Genomic DNA, 21968 nt, shown 5'->3' with positions numbered 1-21968 from the left:
CGGGGAGGCACTTGGTATAACCAAGTGTTCGACTCTTACCCAAAGGCGTCCCGATGGGGGGGAAGAGAGGCTCAGCCCGTCGACTGATCCCAGAGGTCAGAGTGATACACGATGGTGTCTTCCCTAACATTGTCTTTCTCTTAAACCATTTTATACTATCTTTCACCTTTCGGGTGGAGCTTGAGTGACTCTAGTCATACATACCTTTGTTTAGGATTGGTGTAAAGTTTTCTCGCTTCGCTTTTAAAGGTATAAGCTAGAAAAATTCAGAACGCAAGCTCAGTGAGGGGTGGTCGCACCTTGGAGGCGGGTAGCTTTTGGGATGGAGGTGTGTTTTGGTATTATAATGATGTTATAATGAGCAAAGTTCACCAAAAGGACAGCATTTTGTCAAAAACATGACAGGCTGTTGGCCCAGGGTAGTAAATATGCAGCTTATCAGTTCTTTGACACCTTTACGTTCCCCTATTATTGCAGAGCCTGGCCGCGGCATCTCCACACCGCTCCACCCTCTGGGTAGCGCCTCTTAGAGTCAGCACGCCAAGTTCCCCTGGCGTTACCAACATCTAAGGTTGCAGGCCTAGGGAACTCCCATGCCATGGATTCCTTACATGTCAGCCGCATTCCACCTGGGAGGCTTCTTCAGTGCTGTGCCTTAAGTGTGAATATAAGTTTTAATTTTAAGCCACCTCGGCCATTATCCCACAGAGCTGCTGCACAGGAATGATTCCACAGAGCATCGAATCCAGTGATATAAACCTGAAAGTAGGTTCTTGTCACTTTTTTTAATCTTTTCATTCTATCTTCTCCTCCTCTATGCTAATCCATTGCTCTTCACAGCCCTCTCCTGGATGTTTGTCTGTCTGACCAAGACTCCAGGTTGACTTGTCTCATTCTGTACCATAAGCTGGGTCTTTTCACCTGGTCTTGGAGCACGTTCACAGTGGGGTTAGAGACTTGTCTGTGGATGGCCAGTGACTTTGTAGTAATAACTTAATTTCAGAAGAATTTAGGAGATGAGCAGTCAGGTCTTAAAGGAACTTTTTCATCTAACACAGAGATGGAAATTGTTTAGAAATAATTTTCTTTTCTTTTAAAAAAAGCCAATTTGGTTTATTGGAACATTTTCACAGCATGTTTATCACAAAACTCTGAGATTCTGCTTGTGTGTGCACATGAGCACTGGGAGCTGCAGTAGAGTTACAATACAGACCACCCTGAAAAGAGCTAAAATCCCAAAGACAAAAAGAAATGCTGTAAATATCTTGGTTGCTCAATGTTTCCTTTTAGTCTCCCTTTCGCAGATAATTTGGCCTAGCTTGCCAGTAAGCTTAGATAGCAGAATTGCTAACGAGCTTTCTTTATTTGACCTAATCATTAGAGTAAGAATGCTTTGCCTGTGTTAAATCCTTGGTTAGCTGAGATAGTTGCAATGAAGATAGATAAAAGGAATTCTTCAGGCCCTGTGTCCCTGGAAAGGGCTGATAAGGAGAAACTACACAAGAACCACCTGATTTTGGATATGCAAGGAAAGTATGAGCAAGACAAAGATGGACTGAGCATGCGTAAAGACAAAGTTCAGTCAGCGGTCAGAGTGATGAAGACTACTGACTTCCTCCAACGACCACCAGAGGATCCCTAACGACCACCTAAGGACTTAAGTACGCATGCGTCAGGGACATTTACATATATTAATGAGTTCCAAGAAATCTCATGTTTATATAAATTAATCTTATGAATATGTATATTTTGCAACATATAACCTCTGTGATCTTGCTTGTTTGTCGGAGCACTTGTGGCGGAGCGATCCCCAGTGCTGCCCAGCGCTGCAATAAAGAATACCTGCTTAATAGTCATCCCGACTATTGAGTTCTGATTTCGGCTTTTCACGGCAACAGTTTGGCGACCCAGATGGGACCCGCTCTGCTCGGCTGCAGGACCCGCTGAGAACAGGACTCCCTAGGGTACCCCCGGGATTTCCCGGAGGGACTCCTCGCCTCAATCGGATCACTGCGGGAGCAGACAAGGACCATCTAAAGGAAAAAGTTATTCTTTAAATCTTTTCTGTTTTGGAATTTGGGACCGGTCATTTGGAAGGTTCTCATAAGTCGTAGGAGACGTCCTACGCTGAGCGCCGTATACCAGGCTACTAGTGCCTGAGGGTATACATTTGGTATTTAGTACGTTGGTACAGGCACGGGTTAAGCCTTGTACTTCTGCAAGAACATGCCTTTTGGTATTGGTACACTCATGAAACCCGCATGAGTTTGTACTGTTGGCGGTATGGATTTACTGGCACCAAACTCGGATATTGGTTTATTGGTATTGAATTTGGATATATTCGTTAGGCACTGCGAAATCGGCAACTAAGCGTGAATGAGCTGAGTTAACTCTGGTGTGACTGGTGAGTGACTGAAACACAGTGTGATTGCAAAGTGAGTGTGGAAAACCTGGAGACCTGTGCGTCTCATCCTGAAAATGAATGTGAACCGCTTTTCCTTGTGAATTGTTTATTCAATGTGAGAATTGTGGAACGTGGTCAGAGTGGGAGAATAAAGCGCGACAGGTTGAGGTTATTAAAATAATCTGTGGGAGAATAACGGAAGTACAGAATCAATAAGGTAGAATGGGGGGACAGCAAAGTGGTGGTATTGTAAAGAAAAGCCCCCTAGGATGTATCTTAGCACACTGGAAAGAGATAGGGGGACCACCAGGTGGGAGTGTGAATAAGAAAACATTAATCAAATATTGTGATCAGTGGTGGCCCCTGTACAAATTAGAAGATGGTGAAAAATGGCCTTTGAACGGAACTTTGAAGTATAATACTTTGTTGCAACTCATGTTATTTTTGCGGCGGGAAGGAAAATGGGATGAGGTGGTTTATGCAGATATGTTTTTCACTCTGCGGAATCACCCTGAGTGGCAGAGTGCGGAATTAATTTGGCGCCCCAGGACCCTATGGTCTTGGCGATAGAAAAGGAGAGAAATAAGCAAAATAGGATATTGAAAAGGTGTTGCTCGGCGTGTAGCATTGGACAGAGATGTTTGAAAGTTGGTTCACAGAATGAAAGGTTAGAGGATTATTTGCCTCCGCTAGAAAGGGAAGGTGATAGAGAAGGAGATGCGGGTGCTGTTGGGAGAGAAGAGCCGGAGACGAGAGAGAGAGAGGAACTGGCGAGTTACTGCAGGGAATTATCGGGACGACCCTGAGAGGGTTGCTAAAGGATTTGAATTGATTGTGAAAACCCAGGACCCTGACTGGGAGGATGTGGATGCAATGCTGGATGCAGTGTTCAGTGAATCAGAAAAACATATGGTTGTGAGAGCAGCTAGAACTCAGGTGCAGGCTCTGGTGCTGGCTGGGACTCTGCCGGGAACAGTGGATAAGAATTACCAATCCCGGCTGGGACCCTAACCAGATGGGAACCAGGAATTTACTAGTGCGGTACAGGGAATGGATTGTGTATATTAGAAGGAAATTACAGAAAGTGCAAGGGGCAGATGCAAGGGACTTGGAAAGGTTATTGGAAACTGCTTGGCAAGTGTATCGGAATAGAGATAGTCGAAAGGAAAAACAAATGGGTAAAACAATTGCTAATGCTACAGTAGCTGCTTTGCGCACCGTAGAAGGTCAGATACCCCCTCGGAGCAACAGCAATGAGGGGAGAGGAGTTATGAGAAGTGGTGCAAGTGCCCCACTTAGAGGGAAGAGAGGAAATCAACCCCTCTTGGGAGATCAGTGCGTCTATTGTAAACAACTGGGGCACTGGAAAAAAAAGATTGCCCGAGACTGGGCAAATCGGTGATGGTAGCCAACACGGAAGAAAATTGATGGGGACCAGGGGAATCTTCCCTAGCAGAACCCTTGGTAAAAATTCAGCTAGGGAAAGAAGAAAAAAAACCTGTAGAATTTTTAATAGATACAGGTGCCACATTTTCAGTATTAAATCAGACTTTATTGCCCGTGAGTAAACAAACTGTTAACATTGTGGGAGCAACAGGGCAGGTTGAGAGGGCTTTCTTTCTAAGACCATTGAAATTTAAAATTGGAAAAAGTGGAGGGATTCATAAATCCCTCTACTTGCCTGAAGCTCCTAGACCACTTTTGGGAAGGGACTTATTAGAACAATTGAATGCTGAAATAAGATTTAAAGATGGGGAAATCGAATTTAAAATACCAGAAGAAAACCACATTGAAATTTTAAGTTTGGCTCTCACTGAACCCCAAGTTAGAGAAGAAGAAATTATGCAGGAAATAAAAGACCAGGTATACCCAGGAGTATGGGCCTCGGGAATACCTGGAAAAGCTAAAAATGCGGAATTGGTTGTTGTTAAACTCAAAGAAGGAGCACGACCCATTAGGGTGAAACAATATCCTTTGAAATTGGAAGATAGACGAGGAGTGAAACATATTATAGATGAATTTATAAAATTCGGATTATTGACTGAATGCTCTTCAGAGTACAACACTCCCATTCTGCCTGTTAAAAAGCCTGATGGCAAAACCTACCGATTGGTACAAGACCTACGGGCAATAAATCGGATAGTTGAAGATTTGCACCCGGTAGTGGCAAACCCATACACTTTATTGACCAGTTTAAAAGAAACCTATGAATGGTTCACAGTACTAGATCTGAAAGATGCATTCTTTTGCCTCACCTTGGCCCCTGAAAGCCGCAACTTTTTTGCCTTTGAGTGGGAAAACCCTGATTCAGGATGGAAAACCCAACTAACCTGGACAGTGTTACCTCAAGGATTTAAGAATAGCCCCACAATTTTTGGAAATCAATTGGCTAAAGAATTAGAGGTCTGGGAAAGGCCTCCAGGAAATGGTACCCTTTTGCAATATGTGGATGATATTCTGATAGCTACGGAAAAAGAAGAATGTAAGGAATGGACTGTGAGTTTGTTAAATTTTCTTGGGCTAAGTGGTTATCGAGTATCGTTGCAGAAAGTCCAGATCTTGAAAAAAGAAGTAATCTACTTGGGATTTGTGATTTCTAAAGGACAGAGACAGCTCGGGAATGACCGAAAAGAAGCCATTTGCAGGACCCCAGAACCGACCACAGTAAAAGAGCTGCGAACCTTTCTGGGAATGACAGGTTGGTGTCGATTATGGATTTATAATTATGGACTTTTAGTTAAACCCTTGTACGAACTGTTGAAAAATAGTCAGACACAGTTAACATGGACTGATGAAGCCAAGAGGGCATTCAAAGAATTGAAATTGGAATTAATGAGAGCTCCAGCTTTGGGCCTGCCAGACATAACAAAGCCCTTCTGGTTGTTCTCATATGAGAGACAAGGAGTGGCTTTGGGAATTCTAGCCCAGAGGCTGGGTCCTTATAAACGAGCAGTAGCATATTTTTCCAAACAATTGGATGAGGTAAGTAAAGGATGGCCGGGATGCCTTCGGGCAGTTGCCGCTGTTGTTTTGATCATTCAAGAAGCTCGAAAATTTACCTTGGGACAAAAGATGGTTGTGCATACTTCCCATGCTGTAACTTCCGTTTTGGAACAAAAAGGAGGACATTGGCTGTCACCATCAAGGTTTCTGAAGTATCAAGCAGTCCTGATGGAACAGGACGATATTGAAATCGTTACATCTGCTGTAATTAACCCCGCTTCTTTTCTAAGTAATAAGCAGGAAATGAAGACTGTTGTACATGATTGTATAGAAACCATTGAGACCGTATACGCAAGCAGGCCTGACCTGAAGGATGAGCCACTGGAAGAAGCTGACCACGCTTGGTATACCGATGGGAGTAGTTTTGTAAAGAATGGAGTTCGAATGGCAGGATATGCTGTGACCACCACAGATCAGGTGGTGGAAGCAAAGTCACTCCCTAAAGGCACATCTGCACAACGAGCCGAAATAGTTGCCTTAGTGAGAGCACCGGAGCTTGCCAAAGGATTGCGCGTGAATATATGGACAGATTCAAAATATGCCTTTGGCGTAGTGCATGCTCACGGAGCAATTTGGAAGGAGCGAGGACTCTTAACTGCTCAAGGGAAAGGTATAAAACACGCTGATATAATACTGTGACTTTTAGAGGCTGTGCAACTTCCGTCAGCAGTGGCAATTATGCACTGCAAAGGACATCAGAAAGGTAACACTGACAGGGAAGTGGGAAATAAGTTGGCTGATTATGAAGCAAGGCAAGCAGCGGAACAAGGTGAGATACTAAGTTTAATTCCTGAAAAATCTTTGCCACTACCTGAATCAGCTGAATACGATGAAAAGGATCAGAAGTTAATTACTGACTTAGAGGCTAAAATTGGCCTATCAGGATGGGCAGTGTTAAAAGATAACAGGATAATAATCCCCTTTAGACTACTGTGGGCACTGACAAAGACTGAACATGATAAAACTCACTGGGGAACTGAAGCTCTGTATAACTCTCTCACTAAGCAGATAGTGGCTAGAAATTTGTTTCAAACTGTGAAAAGTGTGGTTGATAGGTGTGAGACATGTTTGAAAAATAACCCAAAGGTAGAAAATCGTGTAAAATTTGGAAGCATAGGCAAAGGAAATGTTCCAGGTCAAAACTGGCAAATAGACTTTTCGGAGCTCCCTAAAAAAGGGGGGGTATAGGTATCTGTTGGTGTTAACAGATACCTACTCTGGATGGCCTGAAGCTTTCCCTTGCAGAACAAATAAAGCTCAAGAAGTAACAAAAGTTTTATTAAGAGAAATTATTCCTAGGTTTGGAGTGCCAGAAGTTATCTCCTCTGACAGAGGGCCACACTTCGTGTCACAGGTAGTTCAGCAAGCTAGTAAGTTTTTAGAAATTAATTGGAAATTGCATACAGCCTACCGCCCACAAGCAAGTGGACAGGTAGAGAAAATGAACCATATGATAAAAACACAATTGAGCAAAATTTGTCAGGAAACCAACCTGAGATGGGATCAGGCCCTCCCAATTGCATTATTGAGACTTCGAACTAAACCAAGGACTAAAGAGAAATTGAGTCCCTTTGAGATTTTATATGGGAGACCATTTCAAACCAGATATCGAGGGCAAGATCTCACCCAAGCAGGGGAAATTAGCTTATGGCGATATCTAATAGCATTAGGAAAACAATTACAAGAAGTAAATAAATTAGTGGTATCTACCAGAGCGTGGGGTTTAGATTCTCCGGTGCACTTGTTTAAACCTGGGGATTGGGTTTATGTTAAAAATATTTCAGGTGACCCTCTTGAAGAGAAATGGAGTGGCCCTTTTCAAGTTCTGCTCACAACCTACACTGCAGTTAAGCTTGAGAAGCACGCTGCGTGGATCCACTATTCGAGAATTAAGAAAGCACCTACTGGACCATGGAAATCTCAGCCTACGGGACCAACGTCCGTAAGATTGACCCGAAAGTAGTTTTACTGATGCTGCTATGCGCTTGTTTACTAGTGTGTAAAAGTTTGTGTGAAAAGGATGCTAACAATTTAATGTTAGAGCTCATTCAAGGATTTGGTAAAATGCGAAATTTGACAAGTGTAACTGCTTGCCTCCCAATTCCTCAATCTGCAGGCCAACCTATCCCATGGGGAATCATACCTGTGAATTTGACAATGCTAGAATATTATGACAAAATGACCCAAGAATTGAATAAGGCTGGAGTAAGATACTATTTAGACCAGAAAGGAGACTGCAGGGATAGAGTTTTGAATGTACTACAAGATCCGGTGATCATAGGAAACAAAACTATAATTGCTAAACCAAGAGGAGGAAAATGTCCTAAAGATTATAGCGAAAAGGACTTTGGCTTTGTATCAGGAGGAGGAACTGCCCTGGGTAAACTAGTAATGTGTATTTTCGATTCAATTCAGGAAGGGAAAAAGGTAAAATCACCTGAATGCGAGAAACTTAGCCTCCCAAAACTTGGGTTAAGCCAGTAGAGGGATTTTGGAAGTATATAGGAAATAACGCCTGGTGCATTGATTGGAGCATAAAGGCAATGTCTGATACTAGTAGGACAAATTGGAGGTGCCCCACAAAGGTAAATCAGTCTTTGATCAATGTTCTCAATTCCACTTTGGAATTACAGCAGAAATGCGCTCAAAATCATTCCCAAGAATGTAGGCAAAAGATTCCTTCTCCTGGCTACACTGTGTGGGTAACATCAGATGGATATTGGACTACTCGATTAAAACTAGGATCAACAGGGAGACAAGTAACCCTAGGACTTCTGACACTCTGCCCGACTTGGAAGCAAAGTCCAATTAAAACCACTTATTGGGGAAAAGTAAAACGAGAACCGGAAGGCGATTCATGGGCAGGACCTACCTCTGCTGTGGAATTCAGCTGGGGAATTCAAAGTTTTTTGTTACCAGGACTAATGGCATTAGAAAATAGAATACTGATAGATAATTTGACTTGGCAAGTAGAAGCACTATCAAGAGCTACCCAGAAAGGGTTTCAAATTATTAACAGGCAGGTTCAAACAAATACTAAGATGACCATACAGAATAGGTTAGCATTAGATTTACTATTGATTAAAGAACAAGGGGTATGTGGATACTAAAAACTAGATACAGAACATTGCTGTGTCCACATACCCAATGTGACTGATGATTTGCAAAGACAGTTAGATGAGATGAAAAGAGTAGCAAAAGATAGTAAAGCTCTCCGAGAGACTGCAGAAAATAATTGGCTAAATAAAATTCTGCAGACCCTAGGAGGATGGTCACTGAAAGGATGGCTGGCTACATTATTAGAAGGGCTAATTGTTATGATAATAATTGTTATCATCCTTGCCATTTGTGTTGGCTGTGTAAAGCGAATAATTGAAAGAAATATGTGGAAGTAGTAATGACTTTTAATTTAGAACCTTTGTAAAAGAATTTACAAAGTTTAAAGAAAAGGGGGGAATGAAAAGAGCTAAAATCCCAAAGACAAAAAGAAATGCTGTAAATATCTTGGTTGCTCAATGTTTCCTTTTAGTCTCCCTTTCGCAGATAATTTGGCCTAGCTTGCCAGTAAGCTTAGATAGCAGAATTGCTAACGAGCTTTCTTTATTTGACCTAATCATTAGAGTAAGAATGCTTTGCCTGTGTTAAATCCTTGGTTAGCTGAGATAGTTGCAATGAAGATAGATAAAAGGAATTCTTCAGGCCCTGTGTCCCTGGAAAGGGCGGGCTGATAAGGAGGAACTACACAAGAACCACCTGGTTTTGGATATGTAAGGAAAGTATGAGCAAGACAAAGATGGACTGAGCATGCGTAAAGACAAAGTTCAGTCAGCGGTCAGAGTGATGAAGACTACTGACTTCCTCCAACGACCACCAGAGGATCCCTAACGACCACCTAAGGACTTAAGTACGCATGCGTCAGGGACATTTACATATATTAATGAGTTCCAAGAAATCTCATGTTTATATAAATTAATCTTATGAATATGTATATTTTGCAACATATAACCTCTGTGATCTTGCTTGTTTGTCGGAGCACTTGTGGCGGAGCGATCCCCAGTGCTGCCCAGCGCTGCAATAAAGAATACCTGCTTAATAGTCATCCCGACTATTGAGTTCTGATTTCGGCTTTTCACGGCAACAGCCCTTTGAATGCTTTGTGTTCAGCTGTACCAGCTTTTGGAAAACCTCTTTTCCTTTTTGCTTGGACTCCTCTTGAAAGTTAAGATTTCCTTTAAACTCTAAATAAACTATTCTGGAAGTTAAGGAATAATAATAATTAAAAAAAAACCTGCAGAAATGCCAGTAGCATTTTTTTACAGCTGGTGTTTGAAACATGAAAATACTTCACTTACTGGCTCTAGGAAGCTGCATGTGGTTTGACAAGCGGAGTGGTGAAAACTGGTTTTTGAAGTAACATTTGAAAAATGCCAAAGCAAAAAGATGTGAGAAAATGGTAGGCTGTTATCTGCTTGCTAAACACTATCTGATATGGGCTAAAACCACCCAGGTTGGTTAGAACTGACATCCTATGTAGATCTTCTGCTCTTCCAGCTCTATCCCTCTTTCCCTTTTTTTTTTTTTTTCTTCTGTCTTCCCTTTAAAGGCTTCTCTTACTTGTAAGCAGCAACAGGGATGGAAAACACGCACTTACAAGGCCTGTTTGACCTTCTGTGCATCAATCAAGGGCAGTTTTATGTTCACTGGAAAAAGGCACCCTTGTACAGAGCAGACAGGAATTCAAACTGCAAGTGAATGCGGATGAGACTGCCCAGGTCCTCAGCTGCATCTCGATGCTGTTCTTTCTGTTGGCAAAGTCTGGCTGCTGCCGTGTCTGCGGTCAAAGTTCTTGTAGGTGGAGTCTTGCAGCTGTGGCCTGGCAGTGGAAGAAGTGAATAAGGTGAAGACACGTTTCTGGCTGCTCTAGATTTTATAAGTGGCTTCAACTAGTAGTTAAGGAGTGTCAGAGTAAGTGTCTGCAGTGCTGTCTGATATGGATCCTCCCCTCTGCAGCAGGTAGTTTTTAAGTGTCTGAGTTGCATCTAATGTTTTACATCTTAAAGCATCCAGACTGATCTCCTACACGGTTAGCATTAACTCCTACTACTGTCCTGCTGCTCAGAGCCTCAGGAGATTGTGCAAACCTCTCCTGAGAAGGATCTTCTCATGTAGAGTGTGGAGGATCTTGGTTTTTAAGCTTTCATCTATGTATGTATCTATACAAATACTATCAAGGGTGCAGCATGGTTTAGACACTTTAAATCAACAAAAAATATGCTTTTGAAAATAATTATTACAAATTTAACTGTAGGATTAAATTCCCCATTGCCTCTTTGGTTGTGTCCTAATGCTGTACACTTGACTGTCATGAAATGGCCATCTTTCTTGGGTAAGGTGGGGGAAGGAGACATCACATAAGGATAACTCAGGTTGGAAGGGAGCAGCCCCAGGCAGATGTAATTATACTGATCTCAGATACAGCCTCTTTAGGTTTAGCCTAAGGGTGGTGGTTGTTTTTTAGTTGGTTTTGGGTTTACCCCCCCCCCCCCCCCCTCCCCTTCTAGTTTGGCCACCACAGCTGTCAGGAGTGTCCAAGAAGGGTGTTGTGCTGGATAATGGGAAATGCCAAGGGTACTGTGGGAGCTTTGTATGGATACCAGCCAAAGAATCGGGCCCTGTCACACCTGAGCTGGCTCTGAGGTGGGCTGCTTGGCATCTCCATACCTTCTTTCATATTTGGCAGAGCTCATCAGCTTTGATGTGGTCCCTTTTTCTGCCCCATTAGAGACTGGGGTGTAGAAGGGGGGGAAGGCTTCTGTTGTACAGAGTTTCCCCCTCTTGTTCATCATTCATCAGCCTTCCACAGATGCTATCCCTGTTCCCCTCACCTGTCCCTCAGGTGGGTGGTTCTTTTGCTAGTTTAATGTGGCTTCCTACCACACTCTGGGCCTATGGCCCACCTAAACTTCTGATAGCCCCTTGCTGCTGCAGCATCCATATGCCATGGTCTCTCCAATCTGCTGCCCCAGTCCCTTGCCCTCATATCAGTGGGATCTCTCCTCAGCTGTACCCAAGCCAGAGCTTACTCCCAGCAGTTCCCAAGCCTTGGTCCCTCACACTGGCTTGCCTGGCCATCAGCCCGACCCTGTCCTTGTCCCAGGAGCCTGCTCTCAGGCCGGAAGGTTGTTGCCAAGACCAAGGACATGTTGCATTTCTCTCCTTATCCAGCAGGAGGGTAGAGATGGCTAACATGAGTAGAAGGCAGAATGTCCTTACTGGGCTAGGCTGGATGGGGCAGAGGAGGGACCTGTGAAGTGGGAAGGAAGATGTGGGTTAGCAATGTGGTCGGAATGAGCTGGGGAGGCAGGACTGACCTAGAGCTGTTGGGAAGCTGCACTGGTGGTTGTGATGCCCCATTGAATGGGGAGAAGACCTTTTGTCAGGCATGTGGTCCCCTTCATGAGGGTGGGAATTTGGCACTGGAATATAAGGAGCAAAACATTTCTGATTTGTCTTACAGCTTCTACAGTTTGAGGCAAGTGGTGGCTTTTGCAACGCGTTGACGTCAGACTGTCTCTACAGATGAGTCAGGGTGGATGAGAGGTCACATCACCATGAGAGGCAGAGCCCAGAGTCCCTCCTGGTCCCCTCCTCCCTGTGCCATTGTGCAGCAGGGATGGTGGGCTGGGGGCTAGTGGTCTCCAGGCTTCTTGGGAAGCCTCAACCTGATGCTGATGCTCATCTCCTCTGTGCCGGGGTTTCCCTGCTCTCATGGCCTTGGTGTGGCTGGAAGATGGGATTTCACTAATGATGGGGAAGCATCCAGGTAGCAAGGCCTGAGGGGCAGTCTGTAAAACAAGGATGCCCACCCCAGGAGACTAAACTGTTGTGTGGGATGCAGCAAAGGTAAATCCTGTCCATGGGCTACAGGTGAAGAGGTAGTAATTAGTCTGCTTCAAGAAAAAAAATTAAAAATCTGATTGTGTAGACAGTGGGTTCTCTGCTAATTGCCCATCTGTTAGTTTAATAACCTTTCTCCTCGGGTGCAGGGAAAACTCCTGCTCCCTCTGTCTTTTCAAAGGTCTCTTCCCAAAGGAGACCTCCTGTCTGCAGGCTGTGACCAGCCAGCCAGGAGGTCCCTCTTACTTGTTCTTAGATTTCCCATTAGAAATGCCCTTCTCCTAGGGTGGAAAATCATAAAATCATTAAAAAGAAAAACAACCAACCCCAAAACAAACCCAACCCCTCCTGCCTGACTTTCTGCTGCATCCCATCGCTGGTTACCAATGGTCTGATGGAGGAAGACTATCAAGGGAAATAGCAATACATACCTCCTCTCGAGAAAATGGTGAAGCCCAGTATCACCAGCAAAATGAGCACTTTAATTCCCAGTGGCACAAAGATCAGGATCAGGAAAAAGCAGCTGTTGGATGCTTTGAATTTATAGAAGTACACAGCCCCCTCTGCTCTCCTGTAGCTGTTGACAGCAGTACAGGTGTATTTTCTGTTGTGGGTCAGGTACTGGAGCTCCTTGGTGATGCGGTGGTTCATGCTGGTGATGGAGGTGAGGTTGTTGTAGGGTGGTCCAGTCCAGGTCAGAGCAGGCGCTGGCTCCCCCTCAGCGGTGCAGCGTGCCTGGAAGGTGAGATCCCCGTTGGAGCTGATGGTGATGTTAATGATCCTGGGGGCAGCTGCAGAAACCACAGCGGGGGGGGGGGAAAGTGCATCAGGTTTCAAAGGCAGGTCTAACACACAATACACCTGGAATGAGTGTTTGGTCTTCGTGGACCCTCAGTGTGTTATATCAGGGTAATGTTGGGATCAAACCTTCCCTTCCTTGTTTTTCTCAGCACTTTCTTTCCCTAGGTTTCCCCACCCTGCCTAAGTCGGATAGAGGAGCAAAGGGATTCACCCAGTAAAGCCTGGGTGCAAGGATGTGTACTCTATTTGTGTTTTATCCCTGTAATGCCTTACGCAGTTTTTTGAGCTTCGGTCAACTTCAGCTCCTGTGACCTTCCATGGTGGCAGAAGGCAGAGGCACTGTGCTGTAGCAGGGCAATCGTCTGTGAAGATGGGTTGCTTTTCACAGTTGCACTGTGAATTGCAGCCCAGTGCCATCTGTGATGTAAGCACAGGTGCAGCTGGTGACCTTTTCAGACTAGCTGCATTTCCACATGGTCCAGGACAAGGCAACCACGGTGCTCTCCTGCAAGCGTCTTGTGGCTGTTCCCTTTTTCTCTGACCTCCAGAGCACACACGGAGAGATCAGTTTGTGCGAGCCCTTTGCTCAGTGCCTGAGACTTGCCAGATTTGGCAAATTATTGTCGGGGAACACTTCCACTCTCTGCTACAACCTATTTCTGATGTTTTCCTCCAACCCTGTAGTGACCACCCAACAGCTGGTATAGGTTCCTGGTTGCTTTGGGGTAGCACACCAATACCAAGACAGGGCCACTAATTTTGTATCCTGTATTTGTAGCATATGGGATTGTGTAACTGAATGAACAGTGGTAAAGATCATTTGGGGGATGCAAAGTATTGAGAGCCACTGTTGAACCTGTCGTCTTTGGTCTAGTCTGTTAAGGAAGTGTAGCTGATATGACCAAGCTTGTCTTACCCATTGGTCCTCTCCTCTTGGACCTGTTGGCCCATTTCACACATTTGGTTCTTAAACGCATTGTGAAAACTGAAGGGAACTAAATGAGTGTCCTCATGGAGGAAAAGCAGGAGTTCAATATTTATCTCATTTTTGTCAGGCTGGACAGCAAATGCATAGTTTGCAACCACCTACAGCACGTCTTCTCCCTTGTTTATGTAATGCAGGTTTGAGGCTGGAAGACTGATCTGTAAGAAAGCTAGCTGAGTTAGTTGTCACGTGTCTGCATGTTTTGGTGTTTAAATTAATCTTTTAAGCATTATTTAATCCCTCCCATTCATACTGTCGGGGCCCACTCCCAAAGTGGGGTGCAACCTGGGTACCATATCTGCTGATGTTATCATTCCTCTGGTGTTAAAATCCAGGCAGCTCCTGAGAGGCAGATTTTGCTGTCATCCTGCCCTGGTCATGCTGTGTGTGGGGGTGTTTAGGAGCTGTTCCAAGTGAAAGAGAGCCTCAACTATGCAGAACTTCCCAAGAAGTAACTGAGCTCATCCTCAGGTCCTGTCTGGATGCCCGCGGTGCACAGCAGGCATAAGGCAGTTTCACTTCACAAGCAAAATCATCCAACACATGGCACCTTTGCACTCATGGGTAAGGTCTGAGTCTGTTCCGGAGGCAACCTGGGTCTCCTAGCACTCCCTTGATCTGCGAGCGCACCCTGGGAGATGGGATTAGCATTTGACATTTGTTGATCTGAGCTGTTTTTTCAGGTTGTTTGTGCTTAATGTTTCCTGCTCCAGAGGAGTTTGGACCTATGGCACATGGGTACCAGGTATCTTGTCTTTCCAATCCCCTGTTACCATCCAGGCCTTCTTGTGCTTACATTTACTAACATGTGCTCAGCACCCAGGCTCTCCAGTTTAGATTCTGATGAAGAGGATATCTTTAACCCCACCCCATGGGCTGCTGACCCCAGCTTGTGCTGATGCTGCCTGCACAGATCCTGTGCTGCAGGGACAAAGTGGGATGCCCAGGACTTGGCTGGTTCTTACCCTGGCAGCTGGAGCCTGGCTGCTTCCTTACCAGTTTTGTTCCTATTCCCTTCCCTGCGTTGTGCTCATTGCCTCATACTGGAAGACTGCGGAAGGCAATGAGTATTCCCTGCCCAAATGTTATAAACTATCCACAGAGCTGGAAAAGCCAACCCTTTGGAAGACCATCTCAGGTCATTTTCTGTTACCATCTTATCAATTTCCACATCTTGTGGTGCTCACTTCCCTACAGGGTGGCTTTGCCTCCTTTGGCTGTCATGCCCTCTTACCAATCAAATGCAGTTTTATCCTATTCCTGCTTTCATACTTGTGGATATCTCCAGACAACTCCACCCGGCAGAAGTATCTCTCGCTGTCGCTCCAGGTCAGATTGTCAATCCTGATGGAAAGGTCCTTGTGCCAGGGGTTGCCAAGCAGTTTGTATTTGTTTTCGTAGCTGATGGCAGTCTTACAGAGCTCGCTGGTGCTCTGACTAATGCATTTGAAAACTATTGTGCCGTTGTAAGGTTCCTTGATCCTCCAAATGGCAGTGAGGGTCCGGTCAAATGTTTTGTAGGGGTGTGTGAAAGTACAGGGCAGGATAACCATCTTCCCAAGTTCACCAATAACATCAGATGGGACATGAACAGACCAGCCATTGGACTGCACGCCTAGAAGCAAAAAGAGATGATCAAGACTGATTTATCTGGAGTGTTTAAGAGGGAAATTGAGCATCCTTCTTGCATCTGCTCTGTTATTGGTCAGAAAATGGATGCTCTGTTCCCGTGGTGGGCCCTGTGCTGCTTGGTGTTCTTGCTGAGGACTTGCAGATGATAGTGAGTTACTGTGGCTGGATTTGGTACCAGTCTGCAGCAGAGCTAAGGGGACTGACTAGCTCATGTTGAAAGTGATTTAATTCCTAAGCAGGCCTCTTGTTTATAAAGTGAACAATAACACCTTAAGTTGTTTAACACAGTCTTTTGCAGTTAGCAGACATTTATGCGCTTGGAAGAACAGACTTCTTTTTTTCTTAAAAAAAAAACAACAAACCACCAAAAAAAAGCTAAAAATAAAAGTTTTGCATGTATTCAGAGATCTGGTGGCTTTAGGCACTGAAATGCAGTAAGCGTAGTAGCCCTGCATTTGAGTGCATGCACACACTCACTCCTATGTTATAGTATTCAACAAGGCTAAGTGCCAGGTCCTGCACTTGGGCCACAGCAACCCCATGCAACGCTACAGGCTTGGGGAAGAGTGGCTGGAAAGCTGCCTGGCAGAAAAGGACCTGGGGGTGTTGGTTGACAGCCGCCTGAATATGAGCCAGCAGTGTGCCCAGGCGGCCAAGAAAGCCAATGGCATCCTGGCTTGTATCAAAAATAGCGTGGCCAGCAGGACTAGGGAAGTGATTGTGCCCCTATACTCAGCACTGGTGAGGCTGCACCTCGAATACTGTGTTCACTTTTGGGCCCCTCACTACAAGAGAGACATTGAGGTGCTGGAGTGTGTCCAGAGAAGGGCAACGAAGCTGGTGAAGGGTCTGGAGAGCAAGTCTTATGAGGAGCGGCTGAGGGAACTGGGGTTGTTTAGTCTGGAGAAAAGGAGGCTGAGGGGAGACCTTATTGCTCTCTACAACTACCTGAAAGGAGGTTGTAGTGAGGTGGGGGTCGGTCTCTTCTCCCAGGTAACAAGTGATAGGACAAGAGGAAATGGCCTCAAGTTGCACCAGGGGAGGTTTAGACTGGATATTAGGAAATTTTTCTTCACTGAAAGGGTTATCAAGCATTGGAACAGGCTGCCCAGGGAGGTGGTTGAGTCGCCATCCCTGGAGGTATTTAAAGGATGTTTGGATGAGGTGCTTAGGGACATGGTGTAGTGGTGGTCTTGGTAGTGTTAGGTTTATGGTTGGACTTGATGATCTTAAAGGTCTTTTCCAACCTATACGATTCTGTGATTCTGTATTTGTTACACTAATCAGTTGGTGGTTGCATTATCCCTGGGGAAGGTAGTAACAGCTGATGTTTCTAAGGATCAATGCTGTTATCATCACAAAGTAGCATCTTATTTGTAAGACCTGACAGAATCTGAATGAAGACTTGGAGGTACTCATCTTGCAAGGGCTGGTGAGAACAGGCAAGATCCCTGTATCACCTCCTGTTGTAAGAAGGAGGATGCCCGTGACAGTACAGAAAGCACCTCCCTGTTAGCAGAGCAGGTTGTCACTATGTGGACTCTGGCTGCCAGTGTCTTCCCAGACAGGCCTTGTCCTGCTGTCACAGCGGGGGAAATCCTGAGTTTTCCAGCTGAGATGTCACAAACAGTTGGGATTTTGCTCTCTTGGCCAAATTTGGTCACAGTAAATCCTAGCACAGTCTGGGGAGCTGAACCTCACTGCCACCAGACCCAGTCATTGTTTCTGTCCAGTGATGAAAACAGCTTTCACCTGAATGGATGCTCCCCACCTTGGAAGTATATAGGGAAAACTCAAGGTCTCATCTGTTTCCCTTCCCCAGGAACCAACAGCATCAACAAACAGCACCTGTAGGCAGTGCTTTCCATATAGATATGTGTATCTATCCACTGTATTGGTAATTGCAACAGCTATAGCAGCAGCTTGTGGCTTCAGGAATGTCTGTGGCTGTGTTCCTGTCTTATAAAACTCACTTGATGGCTTAATTAAATCAGGAGCTTTCCCTTCAATAGCTGAGAATAACTGTGAAAAATGTTAAGGGCTTCCTGTAAATAATTGCCACCCATCCCTGGTCTAGCTGACTTCACTGTGGGCGTTCAGCTGACAGGTTAATCGTGTAAACTCGAAGATAAGATTTGTTGCTTGTTCATATATCTGTTCTCCATAATATTTGACAAATAGCTCAGTGGCGGTGCAGCTCATATTAATCTATTGTGTGCTGCACAATGGACAAAGGCCAATGTAGGACCAGTTCTCTGCCATTGTTATTTATCTGGAATCAGCGCCAAGCCAGTATTTTGATTACTGAGATCTGGAGTCGGGCTGCCTTGTCTTTCATTATAACTATATGAGTACTTTTTGCAGCCTAGGTAATCTAATATACAAGGCTACATGGCCACAGGAGCTCCAGGAAGCTCATGGACTTTGAACACAAGGACCTGGCAGTGAAAACAAAAAATGCTGTTGCTTTCTAGTTTATTTCATGTTATTTTGTTTATTTTACAGCATGTCACTGTAATCCTTACTTTTGGAGAACTGCAGACAATGTGCTTTTGAGTACGTGATTTGCTTTTCTCTGCTACCCTTTTGCTTTGCATTTTTTTTAAATCTTAAAGAACATTATTTTTAGCACTTAAACATCCCCTTGCATTCCACATGAGAAATAATGTTAAAAATAAGTGCTTCTAATGTCACCAGCTCCACCCATTTCTATGGAAACACAGTTTGCCTAGGTTATGAGTGGAGGGAGTTGTCAGCATCTTGTGTATAATTTAACCTTACAGCTTCAGCATGGTAGGTCTTCCATGTCTTCCTCTTGCTAATATCCAGCCTCCATTTGTTCCTGGGATTGAAGCGCTCACAAGAAACAGAGATGATCATAGGCAAATAGCCTACACACCTTACACGAGGGAACTCCTGAAAGGAATTGTCAGGTCAGTGTATCTGCTAGTTGTCAGGGGAAAGGTCATGAAGACAATAACAAGATCAAGAGCTGGAGACCACCACAGACACTAGCCTTGCTCTAGCAAACACTGTTTGACAGTATATCTAAGCAAAGCCCATTGAGTTTAATGGAACTTAAGTGCATACTTGAAGTTAAATGTGAGCTTAAGTGCTCAGTGGAACTGGAGCAAATTGTGTCTGTTGCATAATAACTCCTAGGAACATGAAAGAGCACTTCTGGGTGGTGACAGAAATGCTGCATCCAACTGACAATGCAGGGGAAAAGTTAGATGAAGATGAACTCCTTGCACAAGTTAAAAAAGCAAAAAAATGCAAAAAACCCCAAGCCAAATCTCTCTCTGACAATTGCAGAGTCAAGCCTTTGAGTTTTTCCAGTATTCTCACATGCACCTGGAATTTCAGGATCCTTTTAAGTAACATGATGGATGGTACAATTCTTGGAGAGTTTATTGTACCAGGCAATTCCCCTGACACTTTGACTAGAGCAAGAAGAAAAGCCCTGATCAGACAGGGGTTTGTAGCAAGTTCAGAACACTCCCTTCCTGGAGATGTGAAGGAGCCACAGAAGAAACAAACCGAACTCTCTCGTGCTGGTTGACGTTCTCCACTGAGGTGTATCAGCAAACCAGAACAGTCTCTACTACATCTGAGCTGCTGGTCTTGCAGTTACAAAAGGTTTTTCCAGGGATGGAAGAAGTTGTGGTTTTCCTTTCCTTGGAGGGAATGAGTTGTCTAGCTGAACCAGCTCTGGATACAGATATTAATAGTTCTGTGGTCAGTCATGTGAAAAATCCAACAGAGGGAATCAGAGTATTACCATTTTCCATCTAAAGGAAGGGGACTGCAGATTGGGGCTGCAACCACCCACTCCATGTGTGTGATGGTGCAAGAGGGGATGGCTTTCAAGTGCTACTTCCTCACTGATCTGGAGGAAGTCCTTGCAATCTACCTAAGGAGGGGGCGAGACCCTTGCTCTCCTGGTTTGAGGTAGTTCATCCTCCTGAACCCGGAGCCTGCAAGCCAACTGTGTTTTACCCCTGGTTGTTGTCATCCCTAGGTGTAAAAACCCACCCTCTTCTTTCAAAATCAGCTGAGCACTTGTGCCAAGGTTCAGCGGTGGAAGAGTGCTCTGGAGTCCCCTGGTATCCTGCTCTGTCCGGACTCCCACGACCCTGACGAGTTGCAAGTCATTCTTCTCCTTGTTGTTAACCTGCGTTTGAAATAAGCTGAGCTCTAGCTTTTGCCCAGAATCCTTGTGCAAATGCTCACTCTTTCCTTCTGCAGTTTGCTAATTTGCAGATCTCTGGGCTTGTGGAGTGCTGACCATGCTCCCCTCCGCGTCATCTCCCATACGGTGATGCCATGACATTGTTAAATTTAGCCTTGGAGCATGTATTCCCTATCAGGGCTTAGCTTGAGGCTTGCTGCTTTTGCTTCAGACCGGAGGAAGGGCTGATGTCTGACTCCCTCTTCTCATCTCGGCAGCTATGCCGCTGGAGGGTCCTGTTTGGGGATGGGGACAGCAGCACCCACACGATTCCTGCTGTAGGCAGCGGCGGGTGCGCAGCCACTGAAGGGCTCCTAGAGCCAATATAAGATGCTGCTGCTTAGTAGCTGCTGCCACTTTCGCTGTGCCAAGAGCCAGCGCCTTCCCCCAGCAGAGATGCCAGGGCTCCCCTTTGCTCCCCATCTCTTCTTAAACTCTTTGCATATGTTCCCTTCTTAACTTGCTGTGCAAAAGCTCCCAGAAGAGGGTCTTGGAGATTTGGTAGTATTAAGTGTGTTCGCTGCTTTCTGAACTCTTTCTTTGTTCTGGTCACAGTTAGAGTTACTCTCCCAGTGTTTGTGAAGGGAGGGATTTCTGTTTTCCCAGACTTTTTTGAAGGAGGCTCTGAGAGTACCTAGCTATTATTTACAGTTGCTTGGACCTGTTGCTACTCAGCAGAGGGTGGTATTATTTCAACTAATGACTTAGAGCCCTGCTCAGTCCCTATGCATGTCCTCCCAGAGCAGGAGGATCAGGACCCAGTGCTCTAACTACTTTGCAAACTGTCCTTAATAGCTGTAAAAGTAATACATGCCATTGTCAGCAGAGAAACCTGAGGGTATGGGTGGTGGAAACAGCAAATAAGAGACCTGTATCCTTATCCTATCTGTGTTATGTGTCTTTTCTGTGTACCTTCCCTGTTTTCCTCCATATACTGTTTGATTTTACCTATTTGTGATGTAAACTTTTTGGTGTTGTGACTACCTCTAAGTATTTCACCCTTCTTGTCCCAGCGTGTCTCAGTGGATTGAAGTAAAAGTGAAATCCATGCTTAAAACATGTTGTTACAGTGAAGCATAAACGATCAATGTAAACAATAGCTGCAGTTAACAGTTAGTATGAACCTCTCCCTCTCTAATGTTTTACTCCAGCATCTCCTAGACAAATATCTGATAAATCAATGCAGAAGTATGAATCCTTCAGGTTTTATCTCTAAACTGATTTTATTTCCAGACCATGAGATAGCTATTTGCAAAGAAGTATTTTAATGTTTGAAAATGCATAGTTGGAAATGTATAGCTGAAAATGTTTGCAAACTATTTGAATCAGCAAAAAAATTTTGTAAACAAAAACATCCATGGCTATATGATCCACAGACTCTGTTATCTGTGACCTTTTTTCCAGTTTTCTTCTTAAATAGTATCTAAGATTTCTGTAAGGAGGGCTGCTTCTGGTCCAACACCAAAACCAGGATGCCTTCCATATTCATCAAATTCTGTTTTTCTTCCTAGTAGATCTTTTTTAAGGGCTGTAGGTAATGACAGCAATTGTTATGCTACTTTACTAATATCTTCCTTCAGTGCTTGTACAGAAGCAACAATCACAGATCTGGTCCCAGAGACACCCCAGTTTCTGGTGCTTTCTTGTGCTATGAAAATACATGGAATCTGGAGAAAGAGAAGAGAATGGAAAGTTGTGGGTTTTCCCACTCAGAAAATGGATGAACCTGTGAATAAAAACTAGAGGAACCTGTAAATACAAGTAAGTAGCAATCAAATGTAGGCCAGTGGCAAATTTTCAGCCAAGAATAGGGAGACATCTGCCCATCCTGCCAGTGGTATGGCCAGTTCATGGCTCATGGTGTGCTTTTTGGCAGCTGAAGGGGAGTATCTCATGTCCCCATCACTGTTATGGCTGCATCTGGTCCTGTGAATAGCAGTCCTGGGTTTTGAAGGTTACCTTTGGAAGATGGTACCGACTAAATCAAACTGCAAGTCCCAACATCAGCCTTTGCT

At 44.6% G+C, this 21968-nt stretch overlaps 2 protein-coding genes across 2 annotated transcripts in view; one reads left to right on the top strand and one right to left on the bottom strand.

The window, feature by feature from the left end:
• The window catches only part of EPG5 (ectopic P-granules 5 autophagy tethering factor), a 444533-nt gene that overhangs the window by 76102 nt on the left and 346463 nt on the right, over window positions 1–21968 (top strand).
• On the bottom strand, window positions 10184–20030 carry SIGLEC15 (sialic acid binding Ig like lectin 15). Its single transcript, XM_075488777.1, has 6 exons — window positions 19956–20030; window positions 19214–19293; window positions 15325–15695; window positions 12736–13095; window positions 11681–11711; window positions 10184–10280 (listed from the first exon to the last, which is right to left on the bottom strand). Exons 1-6 carry the CDS (start codon window positions 20028–20030, stop codon window positions 10184–10186), a joined length of 1014 nt encoding a protein of 337 aa, XP_075344892.1.

Source organism: Mycteria americana (assembly GCF_035582795.1).
Source record: "Mycteria americana isolate JAX WOST 10 ecotype Jacksonville Zoo and Gardens chromosome Z unlocalized genomic scaffold, USCA_MyAme_1.0 Scaffold_18, whole genome shotgun sequence".
Lineage (NCBI taxonomy): Eukaryota > Metazoa > Chordata > Aves > Ciconiiformes > Ciconiidae > Mycteria > Mycteria americana.
Note: the sequence above shows the minus strand (reverse complement) of the source record. Positions and strands in the feature narration are given on the sequence as shown.

Excerpts from the sequence above, each read along its gene's own strand:
- SIGLEC15 (XM_075488777.1), bottom strand. The coding sequence starts at position 20,030 with ATGACGCGGAGGGGAGCATGGTCAGCACTCCACAAGCCCAGAGATCTG. Across the intron at positions 13,096-15,324 it reads GATAAAACTGCATTTGATTG|CTGCCCCCAGGATCATTAAC; the intron begins GTAAGAGGGCAT and ends TGGTTTCTGCAG. Across the intron at positions 11,712-12,735 it reads CACCATTTTCTCGAGAGGAG|GTCCCTCCTCTGCCCCATCC; the intron begins GTATGTATTGCT and ends CCCACTTCACAG.